Here is a 22,276-nt window from a genome sequence, read left to right as displayed (position 1 = left end):
TATAGAAAGCACTATGTAAGTATTTAATAAATGAAACACCAATAACACATTTTTAAAGCCTCATCGAGATTTGGTGTTGCTATTCAGTTTTCATGCTTGTAGATTTTTTTTCTCTTTGAAGTTAATGGCTGTGTAGATCATGACCACCAAATCTTCCCTTTTGATTATTCTTCCTGAATTGATTTTTAAAAACCAGAAAAGAAATAATAGTGAGTGTTTTTCCAGTCCAATTTTTTTGTTACTCAATTTGGAAATTACTTAGTTTCATCCAGTAAAATGGTATCAGATTTGTCATTCTCACACAGCACTTATATTATTCTACTGCTTAGAAATCCTCAGTGTTTCCTTATGGACAAAACTCAGACTTTTAGTTTGGCCACCAAGACCTTATAACCTGGCCTGAAATTACGTTTTGTGTCATTTTCAAACACATTTGAGGCTTCAGGTAGACAACTAATAACACCCCTATTCTCCTGCACCTGTACACTTACGGTGAAACGCATGGGGGAATGTGACTTCAGATCTGCCCCCACACAAGTCTGCCAAAACCTCATCTCTGCATTAGCCTTGCTTATCCACCTAGTCACTGATGTAGTTAGACAGTCTCAGGCTTTCCCTGCAGGAGTAAGCTGCTGAAAAATGTTCCCTTATGCTGACCAGCAAGTCTGAAAGAAGGAGCACCTTGCTTAGTTCCTTCTTTAAAATCCAGCAATTAAATAACTCCCTACTCTTGAGTGAAAAGGTGTGAGGAGAGAGGCTAGGAATGGTATTCTAGCAGACTTTCTCTTCCATGCAAATAAGAGACCAGGGAAATAGAAGCTCCCCACCAACATGTCCCAATGAAAATCCTATTAAAAAATGTCTCTACTCCTGGCAGATAGGTTTCTTTATAGGCCCTTAAATATGTGTGGTTTATTCCCACCTTTGTGTGATTACCCACACTATTCTACTTCTCCATTTACTCAAATCATGTCCTTCAGGGCTCAATTTGCATCCCACTTCTGCCATGAAGCATTCAGCAACCAATCTCCCTGAGTAAAGCTCCTCTGACCTGTTGGGTTCTGTGTTTTTATTCCACTCACATGGTTTTTAATCACTTAATGTCATCTATTGTTATTTGCCTAATAATTGTAAGTATGCATGTGTTTATCCTAACAATTGCAAATTCTTTAGAGGTAGAGGTCAGATCTTGTATTGCTTTTTAACTACTGCTATTACCTAGAAGAGATATTTAATGTATACTTGTTGATTGAAAGAAATGATTAAAAGATTCTTCCTTCTCTATTTGACAATTGCATTTTGATTTTCAGTACTTAGAAATGATGGAATTAGATATAGGAGATGCCACCCAAGTCTATATAGCATTCTTGGTTTACCTGGACCTCATGGAGAGTAAGTCGTTTGTTTATATTGTTTTGTTATTGGGGCTGTGGTATGGGTTTGGGGGATTGAGTTGGGGTATAGCATCGTTGGCATTATATTAAGCAATCATTTATGCATTTGCTATTAATTTTGTCAATTTTGTAATTTCTTCATTTATATTGGGAATTACTTTGTAACAGAAAATACTAGAAAAGTAAAGAGAGGCGGTGGCATTATAAGTGGTGTTTGCTCAACTGAGTATTAGGTAGAAGTTTGGTATTTTTATCTTTTGCTTTTGCTGAACATTATTGTCCATTCAATGATGCTCTTTCAGGTAAAAGTTGGCATGAAGTAAGCTGTGTGGGATTACCAGAACTCCAGCTCATCTGCCTTGTTGGTACAGAGCTAGAAGGGGAAGGGTTCCAGACTGTGGTGCCTGTACCCATCACTGCTTCCCTCAGCCATAACAGGTGAACTGGTGATTTTGGTCTTTGTTTAACAGATTAGTTCCTTTTCTGAGTAAAGCACTAGGAATCATTAAATTAAAGGTAGTAATATAACATTTTTCAAGGAATTTGGGGTACAGGGATCATAGCTTTACTCTTGGTCATTTGAGGAATTAAGTATGAGAGTTCAACAAGTATTTATTTAACACTTAGAGAAAGAATAAATGGTAGAAATTCTATCCTTAAGGAAACAGAAAATATTTATATTCTTGGTAAGGAGGCAAGCCATTACATTTGAAACAACATATATTGTAAGGTATACAATGTGATACCAATCATACCTGCTATAGGAATTGGTGAAGAGCATGATTAACATGCAAATTGAAGTCAAAGAAAGCTTCATGCAGCTGTGGGACTTTTAAAAATTTTTTGTTCTTTAATATATTTTTAAGATTTAAATGAATTATTTTTTGAATTGAAACATAACTGATTATACATATTTATGGGGTACAAAGTTGACTTATCAGTATTTGTAGACAGTATATGATGATCAAATCAATATTATTAGTATGTTCATCATTACAAATAGTAATAATTCTTTGTGTCCCTTACCCAATTACTTGCTAACACCCATCCCTCTCCCCCTTTTTCACCTCTAGTAACTATAGGTCTGTTCTCTACTAAAAATTTGACATTTTATTGTTTTTTTCTGTCCTTCTTCCTTCTTCCTCCCTCCCTCCCTCCCTCCCTCCTTCCCTCCCACCCACCCACCTACCCACCCACCTACCTACCTACCTACCTACTTATGAGTGAGGACATGTGGTATTTCTCTTTCTTTGCCTGGCTTATTTCACTTAACAATTTTCTCCAGGCTCACCTGTGTTGCTGAGAATAGCAGATTTTCATTCTTTTTTATGGCTGAGTAGTATTCCATTGTGTATGTATACTACATTTTCCTTATCCAATTGTCCATCGATGCACATTTAGGCTGATTCCATATCTTGGCTGTTGTATATAGAGCTGGGATGAACATGGGAGTGCAGATATCCCTTCAATGTGATGATTTCCATTCCTTTGTGTATATATTCAGAAGTGGGATTGATGGATTGTGTGGTAGATCTATCTGTTGTTGTTTGAGAACCCTCTGTACTGTTTTCCATAATGACTGTTCTAATTTACAGTCTCACCAACAATGTAGAACAGTTCCCTTTTCTCCACATCTTTGCCAGTATTCATTATTGTCAGTCTTTTTGATAATAGTCAGTCTACCTGGGGTGACTCAATGTGGTTATCTAAATGCAGTTATTATCTCAGTGTGTTTTTAATTTGCATTTCCCTAATGCTTAGTGATGTTGAGCATTTTTTCATGTATCTTCCTTTGAAAAATTTCTATTCTGCCTTTGAAAAATATCTATTCAACTGCTTTGCCTATTTTTTAATTGGATTATTTGGGGGTTTTTTGACTGTGAAGTTGTTGGAGTTCCTTGTATATTCTGTATATTAATTCCCTATTGGATGTATAGTTTGCAGATATTTTCTCCCATTCTGTAGGTTATGTTTTTACTCTGTTGATTGCGTCCTTTGCTGTGAAGAAGCTTTTTAGTTTGATATAATCCCATATGTTTGTTTTTTCTTTCGTTGCTTGTGCTTTGGGGGTCATATTCATAAAGTCTTTGCCCAGTCCTACATCCTGAAATGTTTTCTTCTAGGAGTTTTATAGTTTCAGGTCATATACTTAAGTCTTTAATCCATTTTGAGTTGATTTTGATAGATGGTAAGAGGCATGGGTCTAGTTTCATTCTACTGCACATGGATATCCACTTTTCCCAGAACCATTTACTGAAGAGGCTGTCCTTTCCCCAATGTATGTTCTTGGTGCCTTCTCTAAGATCAGTTGGCTGTAAGTACCTTGGTTGATTTCTGGGTTCTCTATTCTATTCCGTTGGTTGGAGTGTCTGTTTTTATGCCAGTACCATGCTGTTTTGGTTACTATAGCTTTGTAGTATAGTTTGAAGTCAGGTAGTGTAATGCCTCTGGTTTAATTCTTTTTTGCTCAGGATTGCTTTGGCTATTGAGGCTCTTTTGTTTTTCCATATTAATTTTAGGATTGTTTTTCTATTTCTGTGAAGAATGTCATTGGTATTTTGAAGGAGATTGCATTGAATCTGTAGATTGCTTTGGGTAGTATGGATATTTTCACAACATTATTTCTTCCAATCCATGCTCTTGGAATGTCTTTCCATCTTTTGGTGTCCTGTTTAATTTCTTTCAACAGGGTTGTGTAGTTCTCATTGTGGAGATCTTTCTCCTCTTTGGTTAAATTTATTCCTAGGTATTTTATTCTTTTGGTAGCAATTGTAAATGGGCTTGCTTTTTTAATTTCTTTTTCTGCTTGTTTGTTTTTGGTGTATGAGAACACTACTGATTTTTTTTTTGTATCTGCAATTTTACTGAATTTATTTATGAGCTCTAGAAGTTTTTTGTAGAGGTTATGGGTTTTTCCATATGTGGAATTGTGTCTTCTGCAAACAGTGACAATTTAACTTCGTGTGTTCCAATTTGGATGCCCATTATTTCTTTCTCCTGCCTGATTGTTCTGGCTAATACTTCCAACACTGTGTTGAACAAGAGTGGTGAGAGTGGGCATCCTTGTCTTATTCCTGTTTTCAAAGGAAAAGCTTTCAGTTTTTCCCCATTCAGGATGATTTTGGCAGTGGGTTTGTCATATATTGCTTTTATTGTGTTAAGATACTTTCCTTCCATACCTAATTTGTTGAGGGTCTTTATCATCAAGGGATGCTGAATTTTGTCAAACATCAATTGAGATAATCATATGGTTTTTGTCCTTGTTTTTTTAATGTGGTGTATCACATTTATTGATTTGCATATGTTGCACCATGCTTGCAACTCTGGGATGAATCCCACTTGATCATGGTGTATAATCTTTTTGATGTGCTGTTGTATTCTGTTTGCTAATATCTTATTGAGGACTGTTGTGTGTATGTTCATCAAGGATATTGGCCTGTAGCTTTCTTTTTTTGTTTTGTCTTTGTCTGATTTTGGTATCAGGGTGATGTTGGCCTCATAGAATGAATTTGGAAGAATGGCCTGTGTTTCGATTTTTTTTGAATACTTTGAAAAGGATAGGTGTTAATTCTTCTTTAAACGTTTGGTAGAATACAGCAGTGAAGCCATCTGATCCTGGGCTTTTCTTTGTTGGGAGACTGCTGATTACTGCATCAATCTTATTGCTTGTTGTTGGTCTGTTCAGGTTTTCTATTACTTCTTGGTTCAGTCTTGGTAGTCTGTATGTGCCAGGAATTTATCCATTTCCTCCACGTTTTCAAATTTATTGGCATAGGGTTGTTCATAATAGTCTCTATGATTCTTTGTATTTCTGGGTATTGGTTGTGATGTCTTCTTTTTCATTTCTGATTTTTGTTATTTGGGTCTTCTCTCTTTTTTAAGTTGGTTTGGTCAACGGCTTGTCTATTTTCTTTGTCCTCTCAAAAAAACAACTTTTCGTTTCATTGATTTTTTTGTATCATTCTTTTGGTTTCTATTCATTTAGTTTGCTCTGATCTTAATTATTTCTTTCTGTCTGCTAGTTTTGGGATTAGATTGCTCTTGTTTTTCTTTGAAATTTAAAATTAGGTCAGTTTGAGATTTAACATTAGGTTAGCTTGAGATTTAATGTTGGGTTGTTTATTTGAAGTTCTTTGAGATTTAACATTAGGATGTTTATTTGAAGTCTTTCTGTTCTTTTGATGTAAGCACTTATTGCGATCAACTTCCCTCTTGGTACTTGATGGAGTTTGGATGTGTTGTCCACACCAAAACTCATGTGGAAATTTGATTCCCAATGTGGCAATGTTGGAAACTGATTGAGTCATGAGGGCAGATCCCTCATGCATGGATTAGTGCTCTCCCTGGGGGAGGGGGGATTAATGAGTGAGTTCTCACTCCATTAGTTCCCACCGGAGCTGGTTGTTTAAAAGACTCTGGGACCTCCCACTTTCTTCCTCTTGCCATGTGATCTGCTTGTACCTGCCAGCTGCCTGCCGCTTTCCACCATGAGTAGAAGCAGCCTGAGGCACGTGCCAGATGCAGCTGTCCCAGAATTGTAAGCGAAATAAACCTCTGTTCTTTATAAATTACCCAGTCTCAGGTATTTCTGTTATAGCAACACAAAACAGACTAATACAGTACTGCTTTTGCAGTATCTCATAGGTTTTGGAAAGTTGTGCTTGTATTTTCATTCACTTCAAGGAATTTTTTGATTTCCTGCTTTATTTTTTCTTTAACCCACTGGTTGTTCAAGAGCATGTTGTTTGATTTCGGTGAATTTGTATCATTTCTACAGTTTCATTTGTTGTTAATTTCTAATTTTATTCCATTGTAGTCTGAAAATATACTTGATATGATTTCAATATTTTAAAATTTGTTTTTGTCGTTTTTTCGTGACCGGCACTCAGCCAGTGAGTGCAACGGTCAGTCCTATATGGGATCCGAACCCGCGGCGGGAGCGTCGCCACGCTCCCAGCGCAGCACTCTACCAAGTGCGCCACGGGCTCGGCCCAATATTTTAAAATTTGTTGAGACTTAATTTGTGACCTAACATGTGGTCTGTCCTGGAGAATAATCCATTTGCTGATGAGAAGATTGCATGTTCTGTCGTTATTGGATGAAATGTTGTCTATATGTCTGTCAAGTCCATTTGATCTAAGGTGCTGTTTAAATCCAATATTTCTCTGCTGATTCTTTGTCTAAATGATCTGTCCAGTGCTGAGAGTGGCATGCTCGAATCTCCAACTGATACTATGTTGGGGTCTACCTTTCCCCTTAGATCCAGTAATATATCTAGGTGCTCTGATGTTGGGTGCATATATATTTATGATTGATATATCTTCTTGCTTCATTGATCCTTTTATCATTATGTAATGTCCTTCTTCTTCTCTTTTTATAGTTCTTGGTTTGAACTCTATTTTGTCTGTTACAGGTATGACAACCCCTTTTTGTTTTTGGTTTCTGCTTGCATGGAATGTCTTTTTCCATTCCTTCACTATTAGTCTGTGTGTCTTCATTGGTGAAGTGTGTTTTTGTAGGCAGCATATAGTCAGGTCTAGTTTTTTATCCATTCAGCCATTCTATATATTTTAGTTTTTTAATCCATTCAGCCAGTCTATATGTTTTAAGTGAGGATTTTAGTCCATCTATATTCAGAGTTGTTACTGAAAGGTATTACTTTATTCCTGCCATTTTATTAATTTCTGTATAATTTTATATTTCTTATGTTCCTTTCTTTCCCTTTCATTGTTTATCTTTGCTGTTGGGTGTTTTTTTGTAGTGATAAAATACATTTTCTTCCTCTTTCTCATTTGTGTATCTGTTCTGCTAGTGGTTTTTATTCTTTCTCGTGTGTTTATGGTGACATATATCTCTCTTTTGATTCCAGATGTAGGGCCCCTTTGAGGATTGTTGAAGGGCCAGTCTTGTCATGATGAATTCCCACAGTTTTTGTGTATCTGGGAAAGATGCTATTTCTCCTTTATTTCTGAAGGAAAGCTTTGCTGGATATGGTATTCTTGGTTGCCAGTTTCTTTTCCTTCAGTGCTTTGAATATGTCATCCCACTCTCTCCTGGAGAGAGAGTAAGTGTTTTGTTGAGAAGTCTGCCATTAGCCTGATGGGGATTCCCTCATAGGTAATTTGACTCTTTTCTCTTGCTGTTTTAGAATCCTTTCTTTGTCTTTGACTTTTGATAATTTGACTACAGTGTGTCTTGGGGAGGTCCTTTTTGGATTGAATCTGTTTGAGGATCTTTGAGCTTCTTGAATCTGAAAGACCATCTTTCTCCCAATATTTGGGAAGTTTTCAGCTGTTATTTCATTAAATAGGTTTTTAATATCTCTTCCTTTCTCTTCCCCTTCCTGCATACCTATAATACAGATGTTTTATACTTCAGGTTATCAGAAAGATTTTGCAGTTTTTCTTCATTTTTTATAATTCTTTTTTTATTTTTTATTTTTTTGGTCCAACTGTGTTAGTTCAAAAAGCCTGTCTTCTAGTTTGAAGATTCTTTCTTCTTCTTGTTCTAGCCTGCTGTTTAGGCTCTCAGATTATTTTTTATTTCTTTGAATAAATTCTTCAGTTCCAGGATTTCCGCTGATTATTTTTTTATTGCTTGTATCTCTTTGTTGAATTTTCCATAAATGTCCTCAAATTTCTTTTTGACTTCATTGTGATTTCTATTTATTTTTTCATCCATCATTTTGAGTTTCCTTAGTATTGTCCTTTGGGATTCCTCCTCAGGCAATTTGTCAATTTCCTATTGTTTGGAGTCTGGTATTGGAGAATTTTAGTCTTCTTTTGTGAGAGTCAAGCTTCCTTGTTTTTTCATGTTTCTCATCTGGGCATTTGGTTGTGTAGTCACTTCTTTCAATTCTGGGAGTGGCTTTTGAAGGGGGAGACTGTTTCTTATAGAAGTATTCTATATTGACAGTTAGTTGGGCACTTTAAGTTTGGATCTGGGTCGGTGTGGTAGTGCAGCCTTCACTGCAACTTCTACTGTTTTCAATCTTAGAGTTGTCTGTAAGTGCCATGGCCTAGGTGGAAGGGCCTTTGGCAGTTTCTTGTTGGGGTGGGTTTGTTGTCAGGGTGGGTGGTCCGCTGTCAGCCAGTGGGTAGATGTATACTGTTACAGCAGTTCCTGGGAGGTCTGTACAGGGCCACTGGCTCAGCTGTTGAGCCTGGAGCAAGCCTGTGAGAATGATGCGGGACCCAGTGGCTCTCTGAAGGTGTGCTGTAGGAAGAGAAAGCTGCTACCCAATCGCTGTTGAGCCCCATGTGAGCCTGCAAGGGTGCTGCTGAGCCCAGAAGCATCCTACCTTGGGGAGGAAGAGGAGGGTGTTGTGTTAATCCAGACACTGGGGTCTAAGTCACTCTGTCAGAGGCTCCAGGCAGCCTGTGCTCTGACCCTGCCAGTGCCCAAGTGAGCACCACAAAATGCAGGCAGTGCCTCTAGACAAAGGGACCCAGGCTGGCTGGGTTCAGCACACGGGTCTAGTCTTCAAGTCCTTGGGATTGTGGCCCTATCGGTGCCTGTGTGTGCCTGTGGGTGCCTGTGGAGGGTCCCAGTGGGAGTCAGGGCTGCCGCCGAGTTAGTTGTGGACCAAGTAGTTTGTTGTAGGTTTAGCTTCCACAGGCCATGATGCAAGGCAGGTGATGAATGTGGGGACTCGCTACTTTTTAGTTGATTTCCCGCTCAGTAGGTCTGCTTGCCAGCTTGGGGGGGAGTGGGTACTGAGTGAATTCAGGTGTGGGTCCCAAAAAGACTGGGGATCCCCCCAAGGCAGGGATCACTGGCATTTGTGGCGGTGGTAGGAATAGCCAGGGTCTTTTCCACACTCCTTTCTCTCCGCCTGGTTCTGGGTGGGTCCCCGTAGCAGGGCTAAGGCTGGATGCCCTGCTCTTCTCTGCCCTCTATGCGCCATTCCCTTCTTCTGTGTTTCACAAGAATCTCCTTACTCTCCTGGTGCTCTGCACTGTGTTTCCTCCGGTTCCAGTCAAAATATACTTGTCTGTTGTTTTGATCTCTTTTTATGGGGAGGGGGCTAGCGCCATACCTCTCTAGGCAGCCATCTTAGAGGGAAAAAAACTTTTAAGATTTTTAACTAATGCATTTCTTTTTTTTGGTGGGGTGAGGTGGCTTTTTTATAAATCTTAGGTGCACAAAATTGGATTAAACATATCTTTGTTTCATGACTTACTCTCATTCTTAGTCCATGCCTGGCTTTTATTTATTTATTTATTTAGTTATTTTTAATAATGTGGCAAGTATCTCTGAACCCACCACCCAAAACAAACTAGATACTTAACAATTACTGGGATCTAATCTTATAGGACCCCTCCTTTCCCTGCTTCCACTGACCTATGGTAACTGTCATCCTGAATCCCATATTCACTGGGAATTGTTTTATTTTAGAGGTTTTTATCTTTTTAAAAGATATGCAGTCTTTTTGAGGCTCACCTTATGTACTGGAAATTATATTGCTAAAATTAATTCGCTATTGTGCATTATTTAGGCTGCTGTATATTCCATAGTGTCATTGTATCTCAGTTTTCACACCCACTCTCCTGATGATGGAGTGTTACTAAAAATATTCAACTGTAGGAGATAATTTCAAACTATTTCCAAAGTGGTTGCACCAGCAGTGTAAACAGGATCCATTGGAACTGTATCGTCTCCAACATTTGGTCGTGTCAGACTTTCAAATTTTTGTCCGTTGAATGAGTTATCTCATTGTGGTCTTAATTTGCATTTCTCTGATCACTAAAAATATTGGACATTTCTTTGCCTATTTATTATTTCCTCTCTTAAGAAATGCCTGTTCATATCCTTTACCTATTGGGTTGCCTGTAGTTTCTCATCGACTTGTATGATTTCTTTATATATCTTGATAATAATCCTTAGATGGTTAAGTTTTGCAATTTTAAAATCCATCTTTCACTATCTTTACGGTATCCTTTAATGAATAACAGTTGTTAATTTGTTTTTTTTAATAGTTATTAATTTGAATATAACTTTGAATATAATCATATAAATCCATCTTTTCTTTTATAATAAATACTTTTGTGCCTGGCTTAAGAAATATTAATTTGTAAATAATACAAAGAGCATATAGCATACCAGGACTGATAACTATCTCCTGTTGAGATAGTTGAAGTTTTCAAGTTTTGGAATCTGTTGTTCGTAAACTGGACCAAACTCTGTCATTTATATTATTAACTACAACTTAGTTATAAGACATTTCCTTAGTGATGACAAACAATCCCACTATATTAGTTACAACCATTTTAATAGCTGTCTTGCCACTTGACTGTTGAGTGGCAGAGTGGCATATACATTTACATGATTTATTCTTTCCATTATTTATTTTATATTATATATGTGTTTGCTGACCCCATAAAAGATAACAATTCTAGGCAACATTTAATGTTATATCTGTGTGCATTTCTGAGAATGCCTAAACGGTTTTTCTATCCATTTCCCACTTATTTTCCCAGGCTTTGGGCCTGGTGATTTTGTTTATATAGTTTCTGGCAAGAGTGGAAACAGTTCTCATTACAGGGTAAATGTGCATTTAAATGGCCTTTAAGTGAATGCATTACTTTGAGCACAAGTACAGTTTGTGACTAGTGTTTTCTGTAAAGCAGTTATACGTAGTATATGAACATAGTTAAAACACTTTGTCATATTTTCAGGTATTAGAAAGTCTTGTGTATACTAGTCCTTTTGAAAATGTTGATTTAATGCTAATTGCTGATCTCCAGTGGGAGAATAAAATTGGTAAAGTTCCCATTTCTGATCTGGTGGGGAAATTATGCTGATGGAGTGTACGGTGATTAATTGCTAGTGTTTCTTGAAGGGAAGGACACCTCTCCTTTTTCTCCCATCTAAAAATACTTCCTAAAACTAATGTAAAATAATTTTTAGTTTGCATTATAAAATACCATATTAATTTATGTGTATGAATGGTGTATCCATATGGAGAATACTCTAGACGTTTCTTGCTAAGGTGAATTTAAGGAATCCATGTAGCAACTTTGGTAAATGACTAGAAGTATGAGTACAGTTTCCCCAGACACAACAATAGTATAAAATTATATTCATAGATTTACAAAGGTCAAAGAGATCTGATGGATTTAAAGATGAGATGACCACAGGAATCCTTACTAAAAGCTAGGGACCTGTCTTTTACAGTGCTGAGGTTGCAAATGAAGTCAAATTTGTGTTTGGATAGCTTGATTACCTTCTGTTTGGACCACCTTGCCATTGATGTTTGCTGACTGCCTTAAAAGAAAAGAAGTATATTACACCAGACTATATTCTGCCACAACTATTACAGGTTTCTGTAATAGTATTAGTATTACAGGTAGTTGTAAATGGGAAAATACTTTAAGTGACTTTCAGAAGGATCTAAATTATGAGGGGGAAAATGGTTAATGATTTTCTGATTTTTGTTTTTGTTTTCTTTATTGAAGTAAAGTTATTTTTGTTGTTGTTGCTAATTTTTTAAAAGGAATTTATTTTTAATTGAAATGTACTGATTATACATATATATGAGGTACAGATTTTATTTCAATACATGTGTACAATGTGTGTGTGATGGTGAAAACAGGGTAGTTTTCATATTCATCGTTACATAAATTTATCCATTCTTTGTGATGAGAACATTTGAGTTCCTTTCTTCTAGCCATTTGAGAGCATACAATAAATTATTGTTAATTATAGGTGCCTAGCACTACCACTAGAACTTATTTTTCTGATCTAGCTGTAATTTAGCATCCTTTAACCAACCTTTCCCTATCTCCCCTCCCCAGCCTCTAGTAACCACAGTTCTGCTCTCCGCTTCTAAAAATGCATTAAAATTTTCTTTTTGCTCCCACATGTGAGTGCGAACATGTGATATTTATCTTTCTGTATCCGATTTATTTCACCTTATTATAATGTCTTCTAGGTTCATCCATGTTGCTATAAATTACAGGATTTTATTCTTTTTCATGGCTGAGTAGTATTCTATTGTGTATATATACCACATTTTTCTTCATCCTTTCAACTATCGATGGACACCTCGGTTTATTTCATATCTTGGCCATTGTGGATAGTGCTTCAATAAACGTAGGAGTGCACATCTCTCTTTGGTATGCTGATTTCCTTTCCTTTGGATAAATATCCAGCAGTGGGATTGCTGGATCATATGGTAGTTCTATTTATAGTTTTTTGAGAATCTCCATACAGTTTTCCATAATGGCTGTACTAATTTACATTCCCACAACAGTTCCCTTTTTTCCCCACCCTCACCAACATTTGTTATTTTTTGACTTTTTGAAAATAGCCTAACTGGGGTGAGATGATATCTCATTGTGGTTTAGATTTGTATTTCCCTGATGATTGGTGATGTTGAGCATTTTTTTATATACCTGTTGTCCATTTGTATGTCTTCTATTGAAAAATGTCTATTCAAGTCATTTGCCCATTTTGTAATCAGATTGTTTTTTGCTGTTGAGTTGTTTAAGTTCCTTGTATATTCTGGATATTAATACCTATAAGGTGAATAGTTTGCAAATATTTTCTCCCATTCTGCCAGTTGCCTCTTTGTTCTGTTGCTGTTTCTTTTGCTGTGCAGAATCTTTTTACTTTGATATAATCCCATTTGTTTATTTTTGCTTTTGTTGCCTCTGCTTTAGAAGCTTTCTCCATGAAATTTTTGCCCAGACTGATGTCTTAGAGTGATTCCCCTGTGTTTTCTTCTAGTAGTTTTGTGATACCAGGTCTTCCATTTAAGTCTTTAATCCATTTTGAGCTAATTTTGGAATCTGGTGAGAGATTGGTTTATAGTGTCTTTCATCTGAATATGGATATCCAGTTTTCCCAGCACTGTTTATTGAAGAGGCTGTCTTTTTAACAATGTAAGTTCTTGGCATCTTTATCAAAGATAATTTGGCCATAGTTATGTGGATTTATTTATGGGTTCTCTATTCTGTTCCATTGATCCATGTGTCTGTATTTATGCCAGTACCATGCTGTTTGGATTACTATAGCTTTGTAGTATAATTTGAAGTCAGGTAGTATAATGCCTCCCACTTTATTCTTTTTGCTCAAAATTGCTTTAGCTATTTGGGGTCTTTTGTGTTTCCATTTGTACGTTAGGATTGTTTTTTCTGTTTCTGTGAAGAATGTCATTGGTATTTTGATAGAGGTTACATTGAATCTGTAGGATGCTTTGGGTGGTATGTTCATTTTGATAATATTAATTCTTCTAGTCCATAAACATGTAATATTTTTCAATTTTTTTGTGTCCTCTTTAATTTCTTTCATCAGTGTTGTGTAGTTTTCATTGTAGCGATCTTTCACCTCCTCAGTTAAATTTATTTGTTTTTTTGGAGTTTTTTTGGTAGTTATTGTAAATGGGATTGCTTTCTTGATTTCACTTTCAGCTAGTTCATTGTTAGTATATATAGAAACACCAATGATTTTTGTAAATATTATATCCTGCGACTTTACTGAATTCATTTATCAGATCTAAGAGGTTTTTTTTGACAGATTCTTTAGATTTTTCTGTATGTTAAATTATTTTATCTGCACACAGGGACAATTTTACTTCCTCTTTTCCAGTTTGGATGCCCCTTATTTCTTTCTCTTGCCTAATTGCTTTGACTTGAATTTCCAATAGTATGTTAAATCATAGCAATGAGAGTGGGCATCCTTGTCTTGTTCTAATTCCTAGAGGAAAAGCTTTCAATTTTTCCCCATTCAGTATGATGTTAGTTGTGAGTTTATCATATATGGCCTTTATTGTGTTGACATACTTTCCTTCTTTACCTAATTTGTTGAAAGTTTTTATCACAGAGGGATGTTGAATTTTGTCACATGCTTTTTCTACATCTATTGAGATGATCATATGGTTTTTTTTCTTCATTTTGTTGATGTGTTTATCATATTTATTGATTTGCATATGTTGAACTATCCTTATATCCCTAGGATGTATATCCCACTTGATCATGGTATGTAATCTTTTTGATGTGTTGTTGAATTTGGTTTGCTGGTATTTTGTTGAGAATTTCTGCACCTGTGTTCATTAGGGATGTTGGCCTGTATTTTCTTTTTTTGTTGTGTCCTTGTCTGCTTTTGGTATTAAGGCAATGCTGGCCTCATAGAATGAGTTTAGGAAAATGCCTTCTGCTTTGATTTTCTGGAATAGTTTGAGAAGAATTGTATTAATTCTTCTTTAAACGTTTGGCAGAATTCAGCAGTGCTGGTATGTAGGAATACAATGGACTTTTGTATATTACCCTTGAATCCTGTAACCTTGCTATAATTTCTTAGTTTATATTCTTCCCATTTCTTATATGCCACAATTTATTTATCAACAAATCCTATGGAATCTGTCCATTTCTCACCACTTCCACGGCAAGCGTTACCACTCTGTTACCACTCTTAAGCCTCCTGGACCAACTAAGAGTGGTCCTCCTTTATAACACTTGCCACATTGCTACTCAAAATATTGTGTATTTGGTATTCTTTGATTGTTCATTGCTATTTCCCCAGTACGTAACCTGGTACCTGGTACATAGTACTAAATAAGTATTTGTTGAATGAACTCTTTTCAGCTACTAAGTTCCTGCAGCAGAAACTTGCTAAATGATACCTTAAAGCACATACGAGCAAGCAACTTTCCAAGAGTTTCCAAAAAATTAGAATGTCTACAAAATTCATCTGCTTCCAAGGTTTATCACCATTTTCCACACTTTACACTTTAACTATAATGTGTGTCGTGAGGACAAAGTACAAATCACAAGTCTGAAGAGGTGATCTGCCAGTGCTATGAATAGCTTCCTTACCTTTTAGTTAAATTATTTTTCATCCGTGTTTCCGTGCCCTTTCACCCCTTCTTTTTCCCTAGTGTCTTTTTAAAGAGTACATTGCCCTGGGTTCATACTTATAATTCTTATTCTTACCCTTTTTCATGGTATAGAATAGGAGTCATCAAACCAGATAGTAAATATTTCAGGTTTTGTGGACTGAATGGAAAAATTGGGGCTATTAGGTAGGTACTTATATAACCATTAAAAATGTACATTTGAAGATGTAAAGACCATTCTTGACTCATGGACCATAAAAAAAACCAGGCAACCATAGTTTATCAAGTCTTGGTATACAAACAATGGAGTAAATGGTTACTAGAGCTGAGTTCCTTCTTTAGAACATTTCTAAACACATTTTTAGTTATGAGATTTAATCCTTAATTTCCTTAAAGGACATTCCATTATTATTTCTCTGTAATTAAAAAATATTTCCACTCTCCAAAAGTGTAGTTTTTATTACAGATGCATTTATTTTATTTTAGTTTAGTTATTTTATTTTATTTTGTCAATATACAATGTGGTTGATTATTGTGGCCCATTACCGAAACCTCCCCCCTCCTCCCTCTACCCCCTCCCTCCATACAACTTTATATCTATTTGCTTGTCGTATCAACTTCAAGGAATTGTAACTGTTGTGTCTTCTTCTCCCCCCCCAGTTTATTTGTGTATTTATTCATTTTTAGCTCCCATAAATAAGTGAGAGCATGTGATATTTCTCTTTCTGTGCCTGACTCATTTCACCTAATATAATTCTCTCTAGGTCCATCCGTGTCATTGCAAATGGCCGTATTTCATTCTTTTTTATAGCAGAGTAGTATTCCATTATGTAGATATACCACATTTTCTGTATCCACTCATCTGATGATGATGGACATTTGGGCTGGTTGCAACTCTTAGCTAGTGTAAAGAGTGCTGCGATGAACATTGGAGAACAGGTATACCTTCGACTTGCTGATTTCCATTCCTCCGGGTATATTCCCAACAGTGGGATAGCTGGGTCGTATGGTAGATCTATCTGCAATTGTTTGAGGAACCTCCATACCATTTTCCATAGAGGCTGCACCATTTTGCAGTCCCACCAACAACATATGAGAGTTCCTTTTTCTCTGCAACCTCGCCAGCATTTATCATCCTCAGTCTTTTGGATATTAGCCATCTTAACTGGAGTGAGATGGTATCTCAGTGTGGTTTTGATTTGCATTTCCCAAATGCTGAGTGATGTTGAGCATTGTTTCGCTAGGGAAGAGACTGCCTCTACAGATACATTTAATGACCATTATTTTATTTGAGGCCTGAAGTCTAATAACTGGTAAAATGTCTTCTGTCATTTGGTTTTGCTGCATATCAAGAGTGTGTGTCCTCACTCTACCTCTATTGGAAATCTGTTGCTGGTGAAACCCCCAATTCTTGCAGCTTGTTTTAATTGACACAGCTCTTTTTTCCTCTTACCCTCAAAAAAAAAAAAAAAGAAAAGAAAAGAAAAAAAGTTTGTGGTTTATTTTAGCAGAATGACTTCCCACTGTGGTGAATAGCCACACAGGCACTTGATTGTTCAGTAAAGCCCCTGGGATTTTAGCTGCCTTGACTTTTTACTAGGAAGGCATTGGCTTGATTCCCAAGGAGGCGTTCTGTTATCTTTGAAACTTTTCTTTGGGACTTAATATGTGGATGAATAAGGCTTCTTTGGTGCTTCATCTGAGAATGGGGCACATGACTTTCTTTCCTTTACCATAGTTCTATAGGTATATAGTTCTCTCAGGAACATGTTAGAAAGGGGTGGCTGAAAGTTTAGGACATGATATATGTATTCGTAAGACTCTTGGGTTACTATCGTCTAAATATAATTCTTTCTAAGGTAAGTCTTCCATAGACATCCCATACTCATTCAGGCCTCAGTGCCTTTGCACATATTTCTTCAACCAGAAATGTCATTCTCCAATCTCAATAGCTCTTTGGACAGGCAGATGCTTACTTTTCAAAATCCAGCTTGAGTCATTATCCTTAATCCTTCCCATCGACCAACCTCAAAATGCATCAAAATAACTCTTGCTCCATGGGACAAAAGAAGGGAAGGGGCTTAAGTATGAGGCATGTCTGACTCACATCTGCTGCTTCCTGGGTATGTGACTTTGAGCAACTTTTTTATCCTTTCTGAGCCCCAGAATATGTATTTATATATAGTATATTATAGTGCTTATAGTCACTGAGGCTCAGAGACTGATATACATATTTATGTATTTTTTTCATTTCTAATTCCTACTTTTCAGGATTGTTGTATATATTACATGAGATAGTTAACCTACACAGTTTGTGAAGTGCAGATGCATCACATGCTGTAGCTGTGATTATTATTAGGCTCAAGTGGCAGGACAGCGAGCAGCCTTTCCTCGCATCTAGGTGTGGACACGGAACATAAGGCCGTGGATGCAGTTGCTGTGCGTCACTCCTGAGCTGAGGATTTAGAAGAGGATGGCCTTCTCCCCCGTTTCTTTCTTTCTCTTTCTGTTGGCTGGAAGCAGAAGACAAAGAGGCCTCAGGAGATGGTGGGACCACAAGATGTATGGAGGCTGGAGTCCTTGAATCACCACGTGGAAGACAGTTGCCACCCAGGAACACCCACATTGACTATTTCTTAAGGAAGAAACAAAACTATTTTGGGTTAGGTCCCTGAAATTCTGGAGTTTATTTATTATAGCAGCTTGTGTTAATTTCCCTGGTAAATTTAGAAATTGGCACTTTGAAGTGAGGTTAATGTAAGAAAAACCTAAAATATGTTACATTGGCTTAGCAGTTGGATGGTGGGCGGCACAGACACTGATATTGAAGGCTGGGGAGATGAAGACCTGTAGATGAGATGGAAAGGCATGTGGTAATGTGTTGCTGGTGATCATTTAAAAGGCAGGCCAAGTGCCTGGCAAGCCTTCATCTCCAGGGAAGAGGATGGTTATTACTTATTTTTTTAGCGAGCTATTACAAGGCAGAGATGTGCTCAAGCAAGAATTGGTTTGTAAACGACAGATAGAACTTCCATATGACCCAGCAATCCCACTCCTGGGGATATATCCAGAGGACTCGAAAACATGAGGTCGAAGGGATACCTGCACTCCCAGGTTTACTGCAGCTCTATTTACAACAGCCAGGAAATGGAACCAACGTAACTGTCCATCGATGGATGACTGGATAAGGAAATTGTGGTGTATATGCACAATGGAATACTACTCAGCCATAAAAAAGAATGAAATTCTACCATTTGCAACAACATGGATGAGCCTGGAGAAAATTATCCTAAGTGAACAACCCAGGAACAGAAAGAGAAATACTGCATGTTCTCACTCATAACTGTGAGCTGAATCCATAAATAAACAAATGAACAATAAAGAAAGACAGAGAGAAAGAAAGAAAGAAACAACAATCACAGTAATACATTGAACTTTTAGAAAACTAGAAGTTGGAAAAGGGGAGGGGGAAGGAGCGGGGCTAATGAGGAATTGGTCAAGGACACAAAGAATGATTGCGTGTTGTAATGATGAATAAACTAACTGTACTGATCTAACCACCACACATTCTACACAATTATTGAAAATCAACATTGTACCCCACATGTATGTATAATAAAATAAAAAATAAAAAGTAAATAAAAAATTTCTTAAAAATTGGTTTGTATGAGTGCAGAAATGAAAGGGACTCAATAGGGTCCCCAAATATGATGCTTCACAGGATTGGAAAAGTAAACTACTCATGGACCTCAACTTGTAGAAGAGATGACTAAAAAGGCCTTTGAGTTACATAGGCCCACTTAAAAATCTCAGTTTAGTAGATAACATAGTAGCCTTTATAGAGGATATGAAATAACTATGGACTGTTTTAGTAGAAAAGATAATACATATGTAAAAATAACAGTAGTGGAAGATGGTTAGTGACTGAAACATACATGGCTATAAATAATGCAGGAATTACAACATTCTGGGGGAGCCCAGAATAGGGGTTCGCCATAGGATTGGGGACCTTGGACCTTGGTTGCTCAGTAAGCTCTCAAATCCACAAATGAATGAAACTCAGTGGTCTCTCGAACTCATTTTCGTCTTTCTGAAACACCAGCGTTCAAATCTGGTCTGCAGGACAGTAGCTGATACCTCGGGCATCGACATGACCCCTCAGGCCAGCCCATGACTTCCTGTCAGTGCTCTTCCCTGACTTTACCAGTAGTTCAGGCTAAGACCTGTATAGGTTCCCTGCTTTGTACCTCATACCTGCAAAGACAGAAGAGGACCCTGCTTTCCATATCCTTCTTCTGCTGCCCCGAGATTATGAAATGCCCCAGACCTGAAAGCACTATTATGTTTGCTGAGATTGCTTGTTTTTATTGTCTCTTGTTTTTTAAACAGTCATTCTTTGGGAAAGGAATGAGAACTTGCAGATTCTTATTGTTTCCTGGCATGAGTCTGGCGCCTTTTAGCTTGCTTTTATTGCCTCTTAGGCTGTGCAGAGCATTTATCTAAATATGGAATGGTGCACCACTATGGACAGGACTGGAAGAAGATAAAATTTTCTTTCCAGTCAATTCTGTTGCATCTTCTCATGAACACTGGGTACTGTTCTTAGAGTGGCAAGACTGGGCAGCAAAAAGAAATGATATCGAGTTGCAGAGCTTGCCAAAGTGGAAATCAATCACTGCAAGGCCTTTTAAGGTCACGAGGCCCAGGTCTCAATGCTCTGGACACTGGCTCTGCCTGTGACCTCAGGTGAACCACAAAATGACGGTCAGCAGCTCGTACAGCCCTTGGGAGGCAGGCGGTGTAGTGGAAAGAGCACAGGCTTCAGCAGCTCCAGACTGGATGTCCTGCCCTGACACTTATTTATGGGAGACCCTGGGTAAGTTACCTATTTTCATCTATGAAAGGGGGTAACACTGATAAAACCTATCTCTTACGGTTATTGTGGGGATTAAATGAAATAAATATATGTAAATTATTTGGTACCTTTTCAAGAAATAGTAGCTATTATTTTTTTGTAGGTGGATACTTTCTGGCATTAATATTTCAAATGTGATCATATCTTTAATTTTATTTCTGGGAGAAATAATCTGTATACATATATTGATGATGTTAACGGAAAGCAGCTCTCACCTCCCTTATGAATTGGATATAAGTCCATTAATGCCTTCGTTCATTCTTGTGAGAAGGTTTTATTGCTGGAGGTAGTGCATTGTAGTGGTTAAAGCAGGGACTCTGGCTAGTCTCCAGGGTTCAAATCCTGGTGTATGACCCTGAACAGATTGCTTAACTTCTCTGGGCCATGATCCTTTATCTGCAACTCCAAATTGCAACTTTTTGTAGGCTTGATCCACTTAGCATAAATCTTCATACTTTTAGTGCAGAAATAGTATGTTCGAGCCTAGGGAACTGCCCCAGACCCTGATGGGGATTCTGTAATATATGTTACATGCACTCTATCACCTTTATTAACTCTGAATTCTGAGTTCCAAAATTCAGCCGATTCCAAGAGATTTGGGTAAGAAACCTGTGGTTTACCCTTGCAGGGTTTTTGATCTACATGAACTTCACATAAACCTCCTAGAATCTTGTGAGCTATTACTATCATCCTTGGAACAATCTTTTGGGGCAGCAATTATTATCCCATTTTACAGATTAGGAAAATAAGGCCCAGAGAAGTTAGATAGCCACATAGCTTAGATGTGGTACAGCCAGAATCCAAACAAGGCACTTCTGACACCAAATCTCATGCATTCTGTTGAAACACATTAATTCCCAGTGTCCTGTTCCTACACTGGCAGAGCCAACTGAGATCCCCAATTATGATCCCACCCGGAGAGGTTAGAGTCTACATTTAAGGAGACATAGTCAGCTGGACTGTCCTCTCCAGACCTCTCTGCAGTCAAGGAGCGAAAGGGGGTGCTGGTCAGGCTCCCCCGGGGGCTGCCACCACATGCATGGTGACGGAGCCAGGCCCACGCGCCATCCAGCTGCACTTCTCTGCCCATTGCTCTGATGGCCATCCTGTCTCAGTTTGGATGCCTCCAGAAGTAGACCCTGAGAAAAGGATTTGAGTGGAAGACGTTGGTTTGTGAAGTACAGAGAGCACCAGCTGGCAGCGGAGGAGCGATGCAGGGAAAGGAGGCAGCCGGTTATGGGTGTGTTGTTCCTCCGGCTTCCACAGTGAGTGACCGAGACTGCATGGGAAACTGCGCTCATGGATGGAGCATGCCTCAGAACGATCCCACCCAGGGGACGAGGGGGCTGAGGCATTTATACCCCATCTCTTGAGAGTCACTGACAGGAGACAGAGCAAGATGGCCCTCCACAGTCTGAAATGTAAGGTCAAGGGCATGTGAGTGAGGCATTAGCATGTTTGTGTGGCATAGCAGGAACAGCCTTATTTGTGAATAGCCCAGGACAGGGGCTTTCTCACTCACCGTGGGTTTGATGTCCACTTGCAAAACCGCCTACCATCAAAACGTTCTCACCATGGTGCCTGAAATTTGTGCTGTAAGTCACCAGTCTCCAGAGGCCACCAATAAAATGTCAGTACATTACCCAGGAACAATAGCAAATGAACTGTGACCTTTCCTTTCCTAGCCGAGAGACTTGCCTCGAGGGATTGGGATTGGAACAAAGATGTTTTAATGGAAGACAGATCAAGAAAGTTCTGGACATGGGGATAGTGAAGAGGTGGGTCACTACCGGTGAAGACTGTGGGTGAGCTGGGTGCTGGCTTCCAGGCTGGAGGTGGCCACTGAAGGACGTGGCCTTTGAGGAGAGTGGTACCCAACAGGGATCCAAAAGGTTCTCTCAGAGAAGGAAGGGGACTGAGCGGACATTTTCCTGTTTCTCAGTTTTATCCAGAACAGAACCTGGAAAGGAAAACTTCCTTCACTGCTGCTGAGATTGCAAACTCCTGGAGGATGGTGACCATATCTTCCTGTCCTTCATTCCCCAGGACTCAGCCCAGTGACCCGGGACTTGTTTAACCAGATGGAACGGCCATGGATTCAGCGCTCTGCTCTAGTTTTCGCCTGCCAGT

At 38.2% G+C, this 22,276-nt stretch overlaps 1 protein-coding gene across 8 annotated transcripts in view; it reads left to right on the top strand.

The window, feature by feature from the left end:
- Positions 1 to 22,276, top strand: part of LOC134384581 (tRNA-splicing endonuclease subunit Sen15-like) — a 45,809-nt gene that overhangs the window by 1,263 nt on the left and 22,270 nt on the right. For 3 of the 8 annotated variants that reach the window (XR_010024248.1, XR_010024247.1, XR_010024249.1), the window contains exons 2-4: positions 1,311 to 1,392; positions 1,697 to 1,832; positions 19,713 to 20,107. Coding sequence is in view for 4 of the 8 variants with exons in the window: in XM_063106183.1 (XP_062962253.1) it covers positions 1,311 to 1,392; positions 1,697 to 1,832; positions 19,621 to 19,642 (240 nt within the window). In the remaining 4 variants the exon portion in view is untranslated. The other 5 variants (XM_063106182.1, XM_063106181.1, XM_063106180.1 and 2 more) reach the window with 3 other exon arrangements.

This window comes from Cynocephalus volans, chromosome 8, assembly GCF_027409185.1.
Source record: "Cynocephalus volans isolate mCynVol1 chromosome 8, mCynVol1.pri, whole genome shotgun sequence".
In the NCBI taxonomy this organism is placed as follows: domain Eukaryota; kingdom Metazoa; phylum Chordata; class Mammalia; order Dermoptera; family Cynocephalidae; genus Cynocephalus; species Cynocephalus volans.
The sequence above is the reverse complement of the archived record's forward strand: the minus strand, read 5'-3'. Positions and strand labels throughout refer to the sequence as shown.